Below are 20054 nucleotides of genomic sequence, written 5' to 3'. Positions count from 1 at the left end.
TTACACAGAAGTACCCAAATGTTTTTTTTTTTTTTACCTTTTGCAGGTAAGTGAAGTGTAATGGGTTGTGGTGACTCACATTGATCAATTCACAACACTAATTCTGAAACATGGTCTTTTGAGTGTCAGGATTTAGTAGTGGATCTTCATACAATAGGGAGAATGGTGTTTTTCCAAGTATTGGGGATTTAGTATTAGTGATAGGTTGTTTTCATACAAATATTTTCTTCTGAGACTACAGAGAAAACTTTTAGAACCTTGAGCAAATTTACAGGGGTGAATGGCACGGAAACAATTCTAGATGTCAGAAATCTTTGAAATTCATAGTCACTTTGAGGCCTCACCCAAAGCCATTAAATAGACCAGAAACGAGCTTGTCTATGCTCAACAATGCAGAATGTTCCTCTCGAGAGTGGTTTTACATTTACTCAGAGCCCATAAAACAGGGTAGACCTTGACCTGTAACTTCTCAGGCGTTGACCCTGAAGTCAATATAGAGTTTAGAGGGAATAAGAACAGCACCAAAGAACACAAACCTGCTGACATTGTGGAGATAGCTCATCAAAGAAGCCCCAGGTAATTTTCAACAGTAAGAGATTTAATTTTATAAATTATTTGGTTGCTTCTCTTTTTATTGTAGATGATTCTAGGGCTGTAGAATGTCTTTTCCAGAAGGCCTGGGAAATACATGTCATGTAAAACCTTTGTGGAATGTTTTAATGTAGGAAAATAGAAATATACTTGGACCTTCAACATTATTGGCCCAAGAAACTGTACAGGTAATATCTAAGAAAATGTCATAATAAACAGCTTTTGCTTTAGTTTAATTAACTGGTCATATTATTGGGCTTCCTAGATAGATTTTGAAACTATTCATAACAAAGATATACAAAATTGTTTTAGTCCTTAAATTTTGAAATTGATCTTTTCAGTCTTGTGTTTTTTTTTAATATGTACAATGTTTTGAACTGAAAAATGTTTAATTGATCTGTAAAATCCAACTCAGGCACCATAATTTGATGGGGCCTTGGTAATTCGCTAAGTTATACCGATTTGTTACTATGCCATGATAAAAAAGGGGAGAGTTGGCCACATTGGCATTAAGATACAATTACTCTATAGGAGTCCTAGTGACCTTTTACTACCTGACAGAATAAAACACAGTGCTACTCTACTTAAAACAGAAAAATTAATTTCTGAAAATGTCATATTGGGTGCAATAGTGAAATTTGTACTCCATTTTAATGTAAGGCCCTCCTGGGAGCATTTATGCTAGCTGTTTTCCAGCACATTTATGAACTGAGGGGCTCTCGATTCTGGCTCTAAGCGGCATGACCCGCTCCTAGGACAATGGCAGGTGGGGAGTTTAACTGGGGCAGTATACCTGTCAAACGGTAACGCAGGTGTACTAAGGTGAGCTCAGGGAGGACAAAAATCTCTCCTGGAGCAGAAGGACAAAAGCTTGCTTGATTTTGATTTTCAGTATGAATACAGACTGTGAAAGTAGACCCTTATGATCCTTCTGTCTTTTTGAGTTTTAAGTAGAACCCAGTCTTTAAAATTTTGAATAAAAGTGTGATAAAATCAGAAAAAAAAACATAATTTTAGTAAATAATGCTAACATAGCTGAAAAATTCCTTAAAAATCTGCAAATAAGGAGTGGCTGTATTACAAGTAATTAGGTTTGCTACATCATATCTCAAGCCCATGCACCTCTCTTTATAAATAGGGCACAATTCAAGAAAATGTGGAAATAATAATATAAAGTGAAGAAAAATAATAAGCAAATTGCAACCTGGAAAAGAGACAAAAGGCCAAATTCTCCTAATGTACAAAAACATTTGGATGCAATTTCTCTGAACCAGAAATGTGGTGCACACAGCAGCTACTCAACCCTTTTTAGTGCCCCCATATATAATTTTTAGCATCAAACTTATTTTGTTTTCTTTTACAGTTGTTTTTGTGTGAAAGGAAACCAAAGCTGATGTATTGATTTGTTTTTTCTCTCTTCTAGCACTTGTTAACAACAATGAGATATCTGCTGGTATTAACTGTGTTTTCTGTTCTCGTCTATCAAGTAAGAGGTGGGTAATCCGCACTGCAAAATCAGTGATTGTAACAATATATGATGACAGCTGGTGCTAGATTTTAATACTGGTGATATGAGTAGTAATCTGGAGTTTATAAATGTATAAGGCCAAACATTTCCCTTTCTAAATCAGCTGTGTAAATGTGACTTTTACAAGATAGAACATTTCCATTTCGATAAGGAACTTTAGGGGTATTCCAGAGAATTGGGGTGAGGTTTGTATCTAGTGCAAAGTGGAATATTGGAATGTTTTGCATTAAAGGTGAATTCTAATTTAAATTGATATGTCCTAATTGGGACCCTCTGTGTCATAGAAGTGATTGTCTCAGTGGCTGGATGGGTATATAATTATTTTAGGGAGTTTCCATGCAAGTGTGATGATAATGTTAATCCTTCTGAAAAGAATATGGGTCTTCACTGTGTCAAGTGAGCAAGAAAATACAAATATATCTCTGAACACCCTTAATTATTTGCAAGCTCTCTTTTTTATGTTTGATGGAACTGAGAAACCTTTTGTTGGGCAATAAGCCAAGGTGGAAGAAAACTAAAATAAAATGTTCACTATAACGCATTTTACTAAAAATATAGAGATCCTGTGTCACATACAAATGCTCAGTTCTTATTATTCCTTTAGTGTATGCTCATGCCAAACTTTTTTTTTTGTTTCTGATAGTGTGACAATAAGTTGAAATCCCTGTTGTAATTTACTGCATTCGGAACTGCATTTAACAGTTTTATCTTCATTTCTTGTACTGCTGACAAGTTTCAATGAACAAGAAGTGATGAAAAATTGGTAATGGCAGCAGACAGCAATAGAAAGCTTACAGGTTTCTAACTTTTCCCTACTCTGCCTAAAAAAAATATATATACCTTGCAGTAAGTTTAACCGCTTTATTATCTTATATCGCCATTCAGTCTTCTCTGAGTATGCTAACAGAGCACCAACTGTTTCTTTGTTTTATGTCATTTGATTACTGCTTGGTCATAATGCTTATAACATGTAATCTGGGCATTGTACCCTGGAAAATCTTCCAACGTTTATAAAACATATAGATGTTTAAGCCTAAGGAGGGTTCTAACCTTTTCCCACTATATTTAAAAATTCTAAAACTTTTATTTTGGCTGGACATAGACTTTGAAGTAAGATGATAGGTGTTTGTTGGAACAGCTTTAATTCAGATGTCATCACTGCGGTGTAGAATGCTTTAATGACTTTCCTCTATACCCTAGGAACAGAGACACGCTGATAACAATCATCTTTGTTAATACAGCTTTATAGTTTCCACAGCTCCACCTACTGCTAGTCACTTTACAAAAAGAAAACCTTGCTCCTATTCTCTCTACCTCTCAAAATGTATTTAGGGGATAAGCGGATGTTGTGCTTACTAAAATGCAACCCAAGGCTAAAGGGTATGATCTCAAGTTCAGTGATATTCCTGCCTTCTTCTGATTGAGTAGTATTGGATGCTAGATGTGTGAGAACTTCACTTAGGGAGTCTACCATGGGTGGTAACCAACAAAATGCATTGGCTGGAAAGCTGCAGTATCCCAATAACATGAACCAAATTAAATAAATTCCTCCATAGTAGTAAACAAACAGGGTATAGTGAGCGCTTGGAAGTGAAAAAGAAATGAATGTGCAGTGCTAAAAAAATGCTGCATGTAAATTGTATATAGCAATATGCAATCACAAAATACTAGTGAATCATGTGATAACATTATGAACCATAAGGTATACAATAGTAATAGTAGTAACATACGTCAATAAGCACCAAAGAGTGAATAGTTCAAAGTGACTAATAAATAATAAAGTCCTTTGATTGTTGAACATGAAAATCAGTGACAACAATCCAGTGGTGACACCTCTTCTGTGGGACCTTCACCCTTATGCACTCACCAGAAATCTGGCAAACATACTCCCAAAATAAGATCTGTGATGGCCTCCTTCCCTCCTTCCTTGTGGTGGACTCCAGCAGAAAGTGTAGAAGATGCACCTTAATAAAAACGCTCACATACGGAGCCCAAGGATATGTATATAGTGTAGTAATTTATTCACATAGCAATAAAAATCAAAGCGTAGTACATAAAGAACAAAGCGGCCGAACTTACATGACTGGCCACCGGACCATGCAGAGCCTTGGTGGTGTGACATCAGCATGTAGGCTCCTCTCTGATGCGTAACATGCACGTGTATGTTCTCAAAGGGACCCTCCTCCTCCTCGTAAGGTATAGTATTACTATTGTGTACCTAACGGTTCATAACGTCCTCCATAGTAGTGACAGCCCTTACCACCATTTTGCTGTAGTTCAACTGTCTTCTGTGTCACACTGGAGGAGATACCTAAACCATTGTACTTTGTCTATAAAAAGCTTTTATTTTCTAAGCACCGTGACTCCTGCTACATATTACACATAGGAGTCATTCTGAAAATACGGTCATAAACTGTATGCATATATTGAAGCTAAACCGTCTTTTGTCTTTGAATAGTATATGGGATGGTTACAAGCTTTGTCAGATTTAATTCCTTCCTTCCTCTCCCAGTGACAGTGGGTCAGAGAGACAGATTGTGGTTACATGGCCCTTATTCCCATCTACATGGGGATAAGGAGCTTTGCTGGGAAGGTCTTCCCTGACAAGATACCCTCCCCGCATGTTGAAGGTTTTTGACCTGGTATGGTTCTGGTTTTGGTAGCTCCTTACTTTCCCAGCCAGCCAGAAAAGGGCCTCATATGATTTTTGGGAGACCTCATGCCTTTTCTTGATTTTTTACAAGGGTTCTTCCTTAAAATATATACCAAAGCTGAAGGGCCTAATATGAAATATGGAGGAAATCTGACACTATTTTTTAAATTAAACTATCCCCCGCCACATGGCCTGGGATTCCCAGCCAGTAAATAAATAGAGCCAGGAGATGTCACTGGTTGCTATGGACACATCAGCTGCCAACTCCTGCCACTTCCTTAACAACCATTGACAGAAGAGGGAAACTGTCATATATAGTATGGAGATAAAAACCCACTACTATATATGATGTTCAGTCCTGTCAGGCTAAGCATCCAGTGTTTGGACGAACTCCTGAACCAGAAGTTGATACCCAAAACAGTTAATCAAAGCCATTACTTGTCCTGTCACTGGATCCATGCTTTTCTCTTATGTGGCATTGGATTCAAATAAGATACTGAAGAGTATTTGGTTCTGACCTTCTTCCATAGACATATTTATCTCAAGTGAAGTAAATGTGCATATTTGTAGATTAGTATAATATTTCATGTTTTTTAACTTGATTATATGTATGTTTTATATCAGAGAAACAGTATAAAGGAACTTGTTCTGACTGCATGAATAACACTAAAGGTTATGTCAAGCCCAGTTTTTTTTTTAAATATTGGAAAACAGGTTAGAACCTTTTATAACTATCTGGAGCTCCATTATGGACATTTTTCCCTCACTTTCTGTCCAGTAACAATGGTCAGTGAGGGTAAATCCACAACAGGGTCATCGACAGAAATAAACATCTTTCTTGCTTTGCTCTACTCTACTACAACAAAGTTTGTTGTGTTGCTGTTATAAATTTCTCTCCACTTCCTATGTGATAAAATCTTGTTGGAAGGAATACATAAATCTTTCAGGACAGGTTTCTTTTATGGTATTATCAGTAATTTTATGTTTTGTTTTGTTTTTTTGCAGCACTTCAGCTGCTATTAAATGGCTTTGGTTTTGATAACCGTTTTGATCTCAAAGTCAATCAGTCAAAAACAATCAACTGCAATGTCATCAACAATTCTAATGCTGAAACCTTGATTTGGTACCGTGGAACCCAACAAGTAGATATAAAACCTGAAAACAGCCTGAACTCCAGCACAATATGTCTGCCAGCAGTAGCACCTGATGACCATGGAGTAAGCTTTACCTGTCTATTGAAGAATGACATGACAATTAAACGGTCTGTACAGCTAAATGTCTTGTGTAAGTGAAGTCTCTACAGTTAATTATTGTAAAAGTCTTTGTTTAAAGAACCACTAATTATTACCTATTGCATATTGGTGAAGAAGGAGTTAACATCTCTCTTTTTCAGTTGAGCCCATCTTGTCCGGAGATACAAAGATTATTACACAAGCAGGTGAAAAAGTCCAAATCACTTGTGGATTCAAGGCCAACCCAGCAGCTGTAATGTCATGGAGACAAAATGGCAGCATTGTGGCTTTTCCATCCCGCTTTGAACAACATATGAGCAGCAACACTTGGACACTCATCATCACGAAGGCAGAAATGTCAGACACAGCTAATTACACCTGCGTAGCAGTTACTTCCAGTGGAAATGAAACTACATTACGATTTGAGCTGATAGTTGGAGGTAAGATCCCAATGGGGACCCACCCTGAACTGAACCTGACACCCACCAACACATCTGTAATAATGCAAAGGGATTTATTAGGGCCAAGACTAGCCCTGCAAAAGGAAAGGTCAGCTTAAAATGGTTCTAAAGACAGGATGTTTATTTCACAAGGTAAAAAAATGTCCCAGTAGCAGTAGAATCCCCCCCTTCCCCCAAATACAGTACTTACTGTGTACTTAGGGTGTAAAGAAACGCTGCAGATGCAGCCATACGATAAATGTGCATCTTTGCAGGGGGTGGTAAGGTTTTCTTAAGTCAGGACAAGGGGGCAAAAAGGATAGGTGCACTGTGCCTTAAAGTAAAGAAGCCAACAACATAGGATCAATGTTATGGGAATACATACAATCTAAAGACACATTGCAGAGTTTCAGCTTATAAATAAAATTTGGACCTTAGTTTATTAGTTTTTAGGCAAAGGCTTCCCTAAAAAGAGAAGTATGGTTTTATTTTTTTTCCTCCATTTATACTTACCTAGGCGGATGCAGCATCGGTCCGATGCTGCATCTGTTCCCTGACGGCTCTAAGTGTGATCACATGACCGCTGAGTTCTCACCAGCACTGTGAGCAGAGAGTGGTGACTGTCAGTCACCACTGTCTGCTCTGCCCCCCATGCTCACTGGTGCACTGGGTTATGGAGGGGGAGGGAGTGGCTGGCTCAGGCTCTCAGTGGCTCGTTAAGATGCTGAGCCAGGTGCCACTCCAGACTTTGGGGTGGATCCTGACTTTATTTATTTATTTCAGGTACTTCTATAGCGCTGTCAATTTACGCAGTGCTTTACATATATATTGTACATTCACATCAGTCCCTAACCCTCAAGGGGTGTACAATCTAAGGTCCCTAACTCACATTCATACATACACATATTAGGGCCAGTTTAGACAGGATCCAATTAACCTACCAGCATGTCTTTGGAGTGTGGGAGGAAAACGGAGTACCCGGAGGAAACCCACGCAAGCACAGGGAGAACATGCAAACTCCACGCAGGAGGTGCCATGGCCGGGAATCGAACCCACGACCCATTTACTGCAATGTTCAATATATATATATATATATATATATGTAAAGCGCTGCATAAATTGATAGCGCTATATAAGTACCTGAAATAAATAAATAAATAATGTACCATGGCCTTTGGACCAGCAGGCTTGGATGTGGCCAATGAGGGGCTTTTGGTTAGGTTAATCCCCTCAATATGAAAGAGGAGCACAGAGCAGCCACAGTTTCAGGGAACTAAAAGCTGACAAACTGCAAAGGGAAAAATTAGGGCGAGTTAGGAAATTGTACTTTAATTCTGATTGTTAGCTCTTTGGTCAATCAGCCCCTTTGCTGCCTTTTTTGTTTTTTAATAATGAAAACTTTGTCTTTCATTTTACTTTATGGCTGACTTGAGGTTAACGATCACTTGTAGAAGCTGTCCCCATTTTTTAAATTGTTTTTGCTACAAGGCCTTCCTTAAAAAAAATATGAAAAGGCTTTTGTTTCCGGGGTTGGTAGTTTGGGGTTTAATTTGTTTTGGGGGTATATTGGTTTCTGTTTTTTGTTGACAGTGCTTTATTTCAGGTTAAGTTGCTTCTATATATAAGGTGAAAGGAATGAACATATTTTCGTGCTTCTAAGTGGAGTATTGTTTCACATTCATAGAGAGACAGCCTGGACTTCCAGTGGAAGCAATCGCTGGTGCAGTGGTGGTAGCAGCCCTTATCATTTCCTTTGGATTGTTTGCACGGCGAAAGAAAATATTTAAACAGGTAAATTCTTTAAACACTTTATTACCCTTTATTTTAGTTATTTGACAATAATTAGGAAACACACATTAGGGGAGAGTTACTCAAACTGGAGAGTGCAAAATCTGGTGCAGCTCTGCATAGAAACCAATCAGCTTCCAGGTTTTACTGTCAAAGCTTAATCAAACAAGCTGAAGTTGACGTCATGCCGCCCGTTCCGGTACTCGGAATGGCGGCCATCTCTGTAAATCGGAAGTGATTGTTTGTTTGATGCATCCATGTGATTGTTTTTAGCTTCGTTTAACAGAGCTTTTAACAAAATATACTACACTATATACTTATGTTTGGGCTCTGTGGTGTGAACTCCTTTCCATTTAGGACTTTTGAACAGGTGATCAGGGACTGGGATGCTGGAATCTACGTCTGCTATGATGCAAGCATTTGTATTTTAGCCTTCTGGTGAGTGCATATAGGTAGAGGAGCGCACATAGCTGGTGGTACGGGGAAGAAGATTTTTGGTCATCTCTTTCGCTATACAATGTTTTGGACACTATATGAATTTGGATATACACTGTTTTGATTGGACTTTTTCATTTCATTTATTTTGTTATCACTTTTTGATCAATATTTGAATATCAGTTCATATGTGATTGGGAGTGATTTGCTTTGCACACATTATGTATTGTTGATTTTTTTATATGTAAGGTAATTTTATCATTTAGAACTGCACTATTCTTTTTTCTGTACCATTTATAAGGTTGGTGTGTCACTTTTTTGGTGCTAGCAACTTTTGTTCAGAAGTGCTTACTTATATATATTTTCAGTAAAGTTAGAAGCTGTTTGACTACCATGCACAGCTGCATCAGATTGTGTTTGCTCCAGTTTTAGTAAATCTCCCCAATTGCTAGAAATATTATTAGCACTTTTTAAAAACAGGTTAGTTCATGGCAGAAAGAGTGAGCAGCAAGTGGTCCCAATCATTCAGTGTAGATTGCATGTACTGTATATGTCCACTTGTTGTTGCGCTATTGATAAAAAAATATATTAATAGTGAGTCACTTATACTTTAAATGTGCTCCTACCAATAATATTATGAAGTCAAAATACGTGAATCATCAAACAATGAAAAAGTCTTTTGATGACAAAATTCTGATTATGATGAACAGCCGTGTCCACAATAATCCTCCATGTGTGTAGTGAAATAGAGACTATAGAAATGTCCTACCTAAGCACTGGCCAGTGGAATGAAACTTAAAGTCTGTCAACGATGGAGCCCTTTAATCAATGGAAGAGCGCTCACTCTCTGCATGGGAGAGTATTTGTAATTCAGGGGTAGCAGGATAGCACAGTCTCCTTTAAGCAGAATCTTCCAGTGAACATTGCAATAGAAAAATAACACTTCAACAAAATCTTTACCATACAGGTGAAATCCTGATATACTGATACTTGCTCGGTATATTCAGTGCAGCAAGCTTGAATGTGAGGACTTGGAACTAAACACACTCTTCAGCCACAGCACAAGTCTTGAGGAGACAAACCAGTAATATACAGAGCCAGGGTTCTCTCTGAGCAGCTTTGGCTTTCCAAGATCTGTGTCACTCTGAGAATTAGAGAGCAGGCTTTCTCATGACCATTCTCCAGAGATGAACAACAAATGCAGCAATATCAAAATCCCCTTTCATCACAGAGTACTCACTGTTTCTAGATTGTCCTTTAGATAGCATTAGACAGTAGTAGAAATCCTCTCTCTTCCAGCAGCTCCAGACTTTGAGAGACACATGCACTTGAGTGGCTGTAATCCTGAGTGTCAAGAAGGACAATCCTTGGTTTGCACACTGTCCTCCTGCAACAATTCCTCTGCTACACACTCCCAGCCCAGCCCATGGGCTCTAGCAGCACAGAGAGTGAGTCTCTTGTGACTTTACACCAGGAGCCCTTGCTCCATGCGGTCCCCCCAAAATGTCTCTTCTCCACATGTCTTCTTCTTCCTTTTTCCTCTCTTCCTCCACAGCCAATCATAAGTCCAGCTGCAACAGTGCTGCTATGGGTGGATCCTTCTCAGCTGTAGCAACCACCAATCAGAGCACAGTCCTGCTTTCCCTGTCTGTCACTCACAAAGAGGGAAAAGAAAAAAAATGCTTTGCAACTGCTGTTTAATATTCAAAGCAACCAGCACATCTCTACAAAAGTATAAGTGACTCACGATTAGTATATTTTTTATCAATAGCGCAACAACTGGATATCACTTAATGAGTATTTACAGTTGTGTTCAAAATAATAGCAGTGTGTTGAAAAAAGTGAATAAAGTTCAAAATCCTAATAGCTTTTATTTCCATACACACAAATGCATTGGGAACACTACACATTCTATTCCAAATCAAAACATGAAGAAAAATATATCAAATTTGTGTTGTTCCTCTAAAAAAAAATGAAGAAAAGTGAATATTACACTGTTCAAAAAAATAGCAGTGTTTGTATTCTTCTTTACAAACTCAAACATTCACTATATAAACTGAAAAATGTTTAAGTGATTCAAAGGAAAGCAAAATCTTCAATTAATATTTAGTTGTATAAGCACTGTTTCTGAGAACTGCTGTACATCTGTGATGCATGGAGTCAACCAACTTCTGGCACCTGTGAACAGGTATTCCAGCCCAGGATGATTGGACTACATTCCACAGTTCTTCTCTATTTCTTGGTTTTGCCTCAGAAACTGCATTTTTGATGTCACCCCACAAGTTTTCTATTGGATTAAGATCTGGGGATTGGGCTGGCCACTCCATAACATCAATCTTGTTGGTCTGGAACCAAGATGTTGCACGTTTACTGGTGTGTTTGGGGTGGTTGTCTTGTTGGAACACCCATTTCAAGGGCATTTCCTCTTCAGCATAAGACAGCATGACCTCTTCAAGTATTCTGATGTATTCAAACTGATCCATGATCCCTGGTATGCGATAAATAGGCCCAACACCGTAGTATGAGAAACATCCCCATATCATGATGCTTGCGCAACCATGCTTCACTGTCTTCACAGTGTACTGTGGCCTGAATTCAGTGTTTGGGGGTCGTCTGACAAACTGTCTCCGGCCACTAGACCCAAAAAGAACAATCTTACTTTCATCAGTCCACAAAATGTTGCGCCATTTCTCTTTAGGCCAGTCAATGTGCTCATTGGCAAATTGTAACCTCTCCAGCACGTCTTTTTTTCAACAGTGGGACTTTGCGGGGGCTTCTTGCAGATAGCTTGGCTTTACATAGGCGTCTTCTAATTATAACAGTACTCACAGGGAACTTTACACCTTCTTTCATCTTCCTGGAGCTGATTGTTGGCTGAGTCCTTGCCATTTTGGCTATTCTTCTATCCATTCGAATGGTAGTTTTTCGCTTTCTTCCATGTCTTTCAGGTTTTGGTTGCCATTTTAAAGCATTTGCGATTATTTTACATGAGCAGCCTATCATTTTCTGCACTTCTTTATATGTTTTCCCCTCTCCAATCAACTTTTTAATCAAGGTACGCTGTTCTTCTGAACAATGTCTGGAACAACCCATTTTCCTCAGAATTTCAGAGAGAAATGTGACTGTAATCAGCATGTACAACATTTGCTGCCTTCCTTCCTTAAATAAGGGCAATAATTGCCACCTGTTTTTCAAAGAATGAATGACCTCACTAATAGAACTCCACACTGCTATTATTTTGAACATGCCCCTTTCAATTAGTGATTCAATGACACAGAATCAGCAGCATGCATGTCATGACTGTTGGGTCTGTTGGATTTCTATTACTCTACTACACCTGCTAGTAAATTATTTGCCATGTAGAAATATAATTTCTACCAAAAACAGTGATCAGTGATTGATCAGGTTAGTGATGTCTGACTGCTATTATTTTGAACACAATTGTATATTGGTATTTTTGAGTGTGGCTATTGTTTCACTGTTTCTTTTGTTTTATGGTTCACAATTTGTTTGGATTTTTTCAGAACTCAGCGCAGTCACATAATTTTCACATTACTGTATATGTCCATTGGCTGAGCTCTATCTATAGATGTTTTTAGAAGGAGAAAAAGCAATTCTGATACCTTGTGCTTTTTCCCATAGTCATTATCCAGGCAAGCCTATTTATCCAGAGGAACTCGTAAAACAAATGTTCAGGTTTCAGGGAACTCCAGCTAAAATGAATTCATTATTGTTTAGTGGAAAGAATGCTCTCCTTACAGTGGTGATCAGAATGTCATATATACAGGTAGCCAGAAAGTCTATTGGCATTATGCCGTTGGCTGTGCCAAATGGTGCTGGGCCCAGAACCATGCAGGCACCATCAGATGGGAGGTCAATTAGCCACAGCTCAGGGAACCCTTAGCTAACTTTGGAGAAACTCTAGTTGAGAATGACTGATCTAGGTTGATGAAGAGGAACTGCAACTGAAAGGTGTACATTAACAGTTCTCAGGAAGATTATATTATATGATGTGTATTTAAAAGTAAAAGAATATATATATATATATATATATATATACACACACTAAATATATGATATTATACAGGAGGTTTTTTATAAACCTGGAATATTTTGTAATAAAACTAGCATATGCAGCAGGGGAGTCATATTTGGTAATAAATCGCTGACTGCTATAAACATTGGAATGTTCAGTACATTTACACCAATAAAGTTAATGTTTAAAATCCTATTTTTAAAGCCTGGATGTCCATGTCACATTTCTCACATGTTGATGTCACTACTTCTAATAGCAGCAAGTACAGATAACTTAGACTTTGTTCTTTTTTAACACAATTTTAAATACAGTTTGGGAAGAGATGCAAAGAAGTGCAAAGAACAGGTACAAGAGAGATAGAATATTACATGAAATGTATCATCTCCCTAAATACTGTAACATTTCTAGTGCTTGATTACAGTGATATCAGCTGCAGTATTGACAGGAGGAGTTCTAGAAGACAGAGGGGAGGTACTGTCATGTGAAAGGGAGGTAAAAAATACATTAAAACTGTTGTGGCTCCAGGGATTCCCCTAGATCAGGGTCAGATTTGTTCTTTTTCAGTTTAGAGGTCCCTTGATTATGGATGGGAAAACAAAATGAAAGTGGGAGTGAAAATGGGAATAAAAGACTTGTGAAATTTATTATTTTTTTTAACTTTACACATTCTTTAAATTCATGCTTTTTTCATATTTTTTTTAAACGATACTGTACATATACTTTTTTTGTTTTTCAAATAAACATTTAAAGGAATGGGTCCCTGGTCTAATATAATGACTTGCGATTGAAGGCATGTAAAAATAAACTTTGAGCTCTTAGAAAAATACAATATATTATTATTCCTTCATATTTACATGGCAACTAACATTGTAACGCATTCTTTTTTGACTATTTTAGTACTGACAGTACCACAGTAGGAAATCACAATGCCCATGATAGATGGTACTAAGCAGGAGAGTATCATCACACATGTGAAGCAAAACATTATATTAGAATGTTACAAAGTAAAACTAAAATTTTTACCATCATCAAAAGTTGTAGTAGTGTATTATGTAACAATATCTGTAGGCAATCAAAAAGGCTCAGTAACCTAAGTCAAAGGAGAGGTATCAATATGGTAGAAGTGCAGGAAAAAGTCATCAGTTTACCATTGTACTAGGGCAAAGGAGGCCATAATGACAGAATGGAGACCCAAAGGAAAAACTGGTATAGGAGTCTGTGGATAAAACAAGAGGGACTAACAAACAACAAGATGGGAGAGCAATCAAAGGCAGGAAAAGTTATGTTGGATGGGTGGGAGGGCAGCCAGGGGAAGGAAGGTATTGTAAGACGGTACACCAGACAGAAGATCGCTGTGGGCCCCTAGCTTGAAAGAAGTCAGAAGAGAAAATTAGACGGAAGCATATAGACAAGATGAAGAAAAGTTGGAGACAGATAAAGCCAGGAAACAGCATTAAAAGAGTCCAACTGAATAGAATTCAACCCTCCATAACATATTTGAACTCCTCTGTGAAGGAGTATTAATTCCAGTCATACCAGGGAGACCATAACTTGTCATCAGTTCCCTTGAAGGAGCTTGTCAGATTCACCATATGGGGCAGATGCAGACTTCCATGATGCAGGCATGGATGAACACACTACAATAACTACATGTAAGTTTTGATTAGAATTGTATTATAATGAAAGACAAAAAGGTAGATGTTTTTGGTACTGAGTAGTCAGTGAATTTCTGAATGATTGTATGGACCTGAAAAATAAAGCAAGACCAAAAGATGTGTAATATGTCACCCGACACTGATCTACAAATCCAACAAATCTCTGGTACTAAGGGGTAAATAGCATGCAATGTGATCAGGGTATGATATCACCGAGTCACAATTTTGAAACCCAATGCCTGGTATCTATTACTGGTTGATGATTTGTAGGACAACATGAAGATTGTAGAATATTCTTCAGGCGAGAGGGAGGTCTCTCTCCCTCTGAACAAGATTGTGTTACAGATCATGTTACAGGTAGGGTAATCAATAGAAGAACTTTTCTCAGGACAGGCATCCCTACAGTAAAAGAAAACTAAAAGAGGGGGCGCACACTCCTCACGCATTACTGTGATAAAAAGGAAATTATTAGAAAACAGCAAATGCATACTCACAAACCAAAGGTGTTAAAAACAGATGCAAAGAACCAAACACGTCAGTCCCAGATAGTGGGGGTCCTTCAATAGGTAAGGCTAATGCATTTCAGGAGTCGTACTCCCTTCCTCATAGCTCCCTGAGGAAGGGAGTATTACTCCCGAAATGCGTTAGTTTTACCCATTGAAGGGCCCCCACTATCTGGGACTGACGTGTTTGGTTCTTTGCATCTGTTTTTAACACCTTTGGTTTGTGAGTATGCATTTGTGGTTTTCTAATAAATTCCTTTTTATCATGGTAATGCACAAGGAGTGTGCACCCCCTCTTTTTGTTTTCTTTTGTTAGCATCAAGATTCCCCGATCTTTAGAGGGCTGTACCTCAGTGAGTGACAGACACCATGTCCCTCTTTAGCACAAAGAGCTGAGCGCTGGTTTTGATTTTTTCTTGGAATCCCTGCAGTAAAAATTTCACTAGGATCCAGCTGTCTGTACTGTGTGGGACATCCTTCATTACAGGTAAGTGATGTGACTAAATCTGTAGGGATTTTTATTTTGAGCTTTAAAGTGGTTGTAAAGGCAGAAGGTTTGTACAAGGGGAAAAAATCCTTCTGCATGCAGCTTCCCTTGCAGCTGCCCCCCCCCCCCTAAATACATACCTGAGCCAGGGGAGAGGAGCCCAGTGCACCAACGGGGGACCCGAGAAGAGGAGGATCGGTGCTGCTCAGTACAAAACCATTGCACAGAGCAGGCAAGTATAACAAATTCTAGCCTTTTAATATCACTTTAAGTGGCAGAAAGGGAAAAATATGAAGTTGGGATATAATGGACAGGGGTGGCGTAAAACTGAAGAGAACTATAAGGCAATGTTATTAAAGAAAAAAATGGGAGGCAGTGGGTAAAACCAAAGAGTGAACTAAAATAAGAAAGGTGATGTAAGGAAGAGAGAAAGGGTAAAGAGGTATAATGGAAATTCTTCCAAAATAGGATGTATTTTTATACTCACAATGGAATGCCCAACCCAATTTAGGGCACTGGGACTGACAAATATAACAATCTGACCTCCAAACTTATCTTCTGGATCACATTGGGGAACATTGGAAATATAGAGGCAGACAAAACAATCAAACTACCAGATCTTTATCCCTCAGGCATGCTTGAGTGGATTTCAGTTGGGCGGGAGAATTGGCTCTGCCCAATACAATTGCTCTTGTTCAAAAATAGGCTATTTTCTACTACCATAAACAACAAGTAAACAACAGACTGTAGTTCAGGAAATATAACACATAAAAGCAAGCAACCTTTCTAAAACATTGTAGTACTAAATACTTTCAAAAATAATAGCGTAATTTCTTTTAATGCACTTTGATTCCAGTTGTCTAAAAAAAAATATTCCAGGAACAGTTGCAGGAATAGAGGTTTTACCTTTGGCTATTAAATGACCTTTTTTCGGCTGAGTAATTGAAGTTTTGCCAAGTTCTACTGGTGATAGATTCCACCTATGTACAGCAGTCAGAATGTTTTATTTTGATGAGACTGCTGTAATGACAAGTAATTATAGAGTTTACACAATAAATATTGTTATATTATGGGTGGAAAATATAGAAGGACATTGCACCATAATTCCACGTGTCAGTCTTCTCTTTAATGAGATCCTGTTACCACCTCTGACTTTTCACAACCAATTTCAGCAGGGAAAAGTGCCATAAATGTACTTACAAATCATGCCTTTCCTTCGCCAAGGTGCTGGCTTTGCGAAGAGCAACAGCCACTGTGTCATTGTCATGAACACGCATTCTGTCAGATTGTGCCATGCATGCCCTAGATCCAGGTGATAGACAGGTTCAAGGCTGCAGAGACCTCTGACATAAAAGACAAGATGGTGGCATCCAGCAGTGCTCTGACAGCAATGTTACAGTGAGGGGAAGGGGCACCTTTGAAGGATAAGAAATGACAGGGGATATTTAAGTAATTAAAGGATTAAATCCCAACTAAATTTAGGTTGAAATCAACTTGATGCATTTCAGGGACATCAAAACAAAAAGGTGTACATGGTCCTACAGTTTGTTTCCTTTGAAACATAGCCACAGAATGAGTAGAATAGCATATCCCCTGCCATCATGCTTTTGAGAAGAACATTTTCTCTCTGTGTGGAAGCAGTGGTCTGTCTGCAGAGGTCTGACATGTCCCTTGATGAGCCAGAGTTAGTTCTCTAATCAACAGGAATAGTCCATCCAGAAATAAAAGAAAAGTAAAGTACCAGAGGCTGTGATGAAACAAAAGAAATGTGAGGACATTTGTGGTGTCACCAACCACTACTACAGAAGGCTTACTAGAAAGGCATGACCCCCTGGTAAGAGTGGTCAATTGCGCTTTGTTAACCACTTCCAGACCGGACACTTTTACCCTTTTCCAGACCAGGGCAATTTTCAGCTTTTAGCGCTATCACACTTTGAATGACAATTGCACGGTCATGCAACACTGTACCCAAATGAATTTTTTACCATTTTTTTTAGATAGATAAAGCTTTATTTTGGTGGTATTTATTCACCACTGGGATTTGTATTTTTTTTGCTATGTAAATGAAATGTTTTTTAAAAAAGTGTTTTTTTTATAAAATTTTGCAAATAAATAATATTTCATCATAAATCTTAGCCAAAATTTATTCCATTATTTTTTTAGTAAAAAAAAAAAAAAAACCAAAATTAGTTTATAAGCAAAAACTATAATTTTTAAACATTTTTTTTACATTTTTATTTTATTTTTTTATATTATTATTTTTTATTTTTATTTTTTTTTTTTACATACTGTCACCCTAGCAGTACAGTGTCACCATGGTGACACTGTACTACTTGTGGGGGGTGATAAAGATTTTTTTTTTTTACACTGATTGCTTTTACACCCATATAGGATGTAAAAGCAATCATTTCTCTTTCTCTCTGTATTTCTCAATGAGTGCAGGAATGCACACAGAGTGAGCTGTGATTGCTCACAGCTTGTCACATCGTACAAGGCTTTTGTGAATAGCCTTGTACCATGTGACCTCTGTGATCATTCACAGATTTCACACATAGTAAGCAATGATGTCACAAGTGACATCTTGCTTACTACTTTGCATGTGATCACTGATTCGCCAATCAGTGATCACATGATCGGGACCTCGTACAGAGGTCCCGTCCGACGATTGGTGTTTCACTGTGTCCGGAGGACACAGCGGGCACCGGATCGCGGTGCTGCGCGCTCCCAGGGAGCGCGCACAAGCAGGGTGCGGGGAGGCTGTTTATAGACGGCCACCCGACCCTGCAGTGCCACCGTCCGGCCGCTTATATACAACGGCCGGTCGGGAAGTGGTTAAACAATCCAGAAAGCCAGTCATTCGAATCCTCCTCCAGATCACCAAAACAGCAGATAAGGATCTTCCACACAATGGACCTTAAATAGGGTAGCTAAACCATTCAGGATAAGGCTTGGACTTGTAGTGGAAAACATGCAAAGAAAGAACGCTCCACAGAGTATCAAACCATAATCACAACATATATTTAAAGTATGGTTGCACTCACATGTAAGCAAACATCATTAGCCATTGATTGGCAAAACCTCCCCAAATTTTCCAGTTTCCAAAGTGGTCGCTGGCCATTCACGCATGCGTAGTAGCATGTGTGCTTGGCTCCACCCTATGCATTTCATCACAGGTAACATCATCAGGTGCCCCTTTACAGTTTTGCACTTTTATGTATTTAATGCGATTTGCTTGTTTCGTTCAATATTTTTAGTAAGCCAACCTATCATGTCTGCCTTTGTGATGTACCATTTTTTAAGTTTTATTATATAACACAGTCTTATGCAAAAGGTAATGTATTGTGTTAAGTCAAAGTAACTTGCTATAGATTGGATTTTGTCTGATTAAAAGCTGATTTTTGATTGGTTCCTATAGTTTACTGATCTTTGTACTTACTTTCGATAATTAACACCTGGGTCCTATAAAGGAATGAAATTCATTTTTGCACATTCCACAACTAAATTCAGCATTTTCTCTTTTACAGTGTATGAAAATTGGACATAGCACAGCAATGTAAGCGATGATTGCGATGTTACATTGATCCATACAGCTAGTCATACAACGTATTACCTGGTGATGGGAACTCCTCTAAAGAGCACAGCCAAATATTTCCATATGGGCTCTTTGTCTTTCTTTACTCAGCATCATTCCTGTCTTCTAGTGTTTATAAGACCTTCCAACAAAGACTGGTTAAACCAAGGAGTGACCTCCTGTCTGATCTGTAGAAATTACTGTAAAACATAATCTTGAATGCAGAGCACCCTTGGTATGGAACTTGTAACTGGTGTATCGCCACCCAATCAACTCTGAAGATGACTTGCCGAAACCATTTGAAAACCATCCAAACCATCGGTGTACTTCCAATGTACTTGATTACCACTTGCATTAAAGTATGACCAGGGCTTTTTTTTCAGCTAAAATGTGGGGAAACACAGTTCCAGCACCTCCAGCACTGAATGTATTTAATGGTAAAGGATTGCTGGGGTGTGCTGTAGGGTCTATTGTTGCTGGCTGCTGGGGGATCTCTTGTCACTGGAGCAAATCTACTTTTGTGTGGAGGTCTATTGTTGCTGGTGGGGATCTATTGTTGCTAGGGGGAGGTCCTATGTTGATCGGAGGGACCTATTGTTGAGGGAGTGGTCTATTGATGCTGGCTGCTGGGAGATCTGTTGTTGCTGCGGTGGTATTGACGAGGGGTCTCTTGTTGTGGGAGCATCTATTGTTGCTGGGAGGTCTGCTGTTGTGGAGGCAAACTATTGTTGCTGGGGGTCTATTGTTGCTGAGATCTATTGTTGCTGAGCCTGTATATTGTTGCTGGGGGATCTATTGTTAATGGGTGCAGAGGATCTATTTTACTGTGTTTCTTATTTTTCGTTACATAGTTAGTCAGGCTGAAAAAAGTCCATCCAGTTCAATCATAGGAAAAAAAAAGTTATAATCCTACAGTGAGGAACAGAAGTATTTGAACACCCTGCGATTTTGCAAGTTCTCCTACTTAGAAATCATGGAGGGGTCTGAAATTCACATTGTAGCTGCATTCCCACTCTGAGAGACAGAATTTAAAAAAATAAAAATCAGGAAATCACATTGTATGATTTTTAAAGAATTTATTTGTCTTGCAGTGCTGAACATAAGTATTTGAACACCTGAGAAAATCAGTGCTAAT

General features: G+C 38.5%; 1 protein-coding gene across 2 annotated transcripts; it reads left to right on the top strand.

Moving 5' to 3' along the window:
• The first annotated feature begins 507 nt into the window (after positions 1–507).
• Positions 508–19290, top strand: TMIGD1 (transmembrane and immunoglobulin domain containing 1). Of its 2 annotated transcripts, none has more exons than XM_089683051.1 (6): positions 508–576; positions 2015–2084; positions 5778–6056; positions 6166–6444; positions 8129–8235; positions 18873–19290. In XM_089683051.1, exons 2-6 carry the CDS (start codon positions 2030–2032, stop codon positions 18903–18905), a joined length of 753 nt encoding a protein of 250 aa, XP_089539177.1. In that variant the 5' UTR covers positions 508–576; positions 2015–2029; the 3' UTR covers positions 18906–19290. The 2 variants fall into 2 exon arrangements, with proteins under 2 accessions (XP_089539177.1, XP_089539178.1); XM_089683052.1 differs by having other exon boundaries at positions 531–589.
• The last annotated feature ends 764 nt before the right edge of the window (positions 19291–20054 follow it).

The sequence above is a fragment of the Staurois parvus genome, unplaced genomic scaffold (genome assembly GCF_062004578.1).
Source record: "Staurois parvus isolate SC_StPar_1 unplaced genomic scaffold, SC_StPar_1.0 ptg000299l, whole genome shotgun sequence".
Classification (NCBI taxonomy): Eukaryota; Metazoa; Chordata; class Amphibia; order Anura; family Ranidae; genus Staurois; species Staurois parvus.
Note: the sequence above shows the minus strand (reverse complement) of the source record. Positions and strands in the feature narration are given on the sequence as shown.

What these genes read in the sequence shown, in the direction of transcription:
- TMIGD1 (XM_089683051.1), top strand. Translation starts at nt 2,030, where the DNA reads ATGAGATATCTGCTGGTATTAACTGTGTTTTCTGTTCTCGTCTATCAA. An exon ending in TCTCGTCTATCAAGTAAGAG is followed by an intron (nt 2,085 to 5,777) that starts GTGGGTAATCCG and finishes GTTTTTTTGCAG; the next exon opens with CACTTCAGCTGCTATTAAAT. An exon ending in TGTACAGCTAAATGTCTTGT is followed by an intron (nt 6,057 to 6,165) that starts GTAAGTGAAGTC and finishes TCTCTTTTTCAG; the next exon opens with TTGAGCCCATCTTGTCCGGA.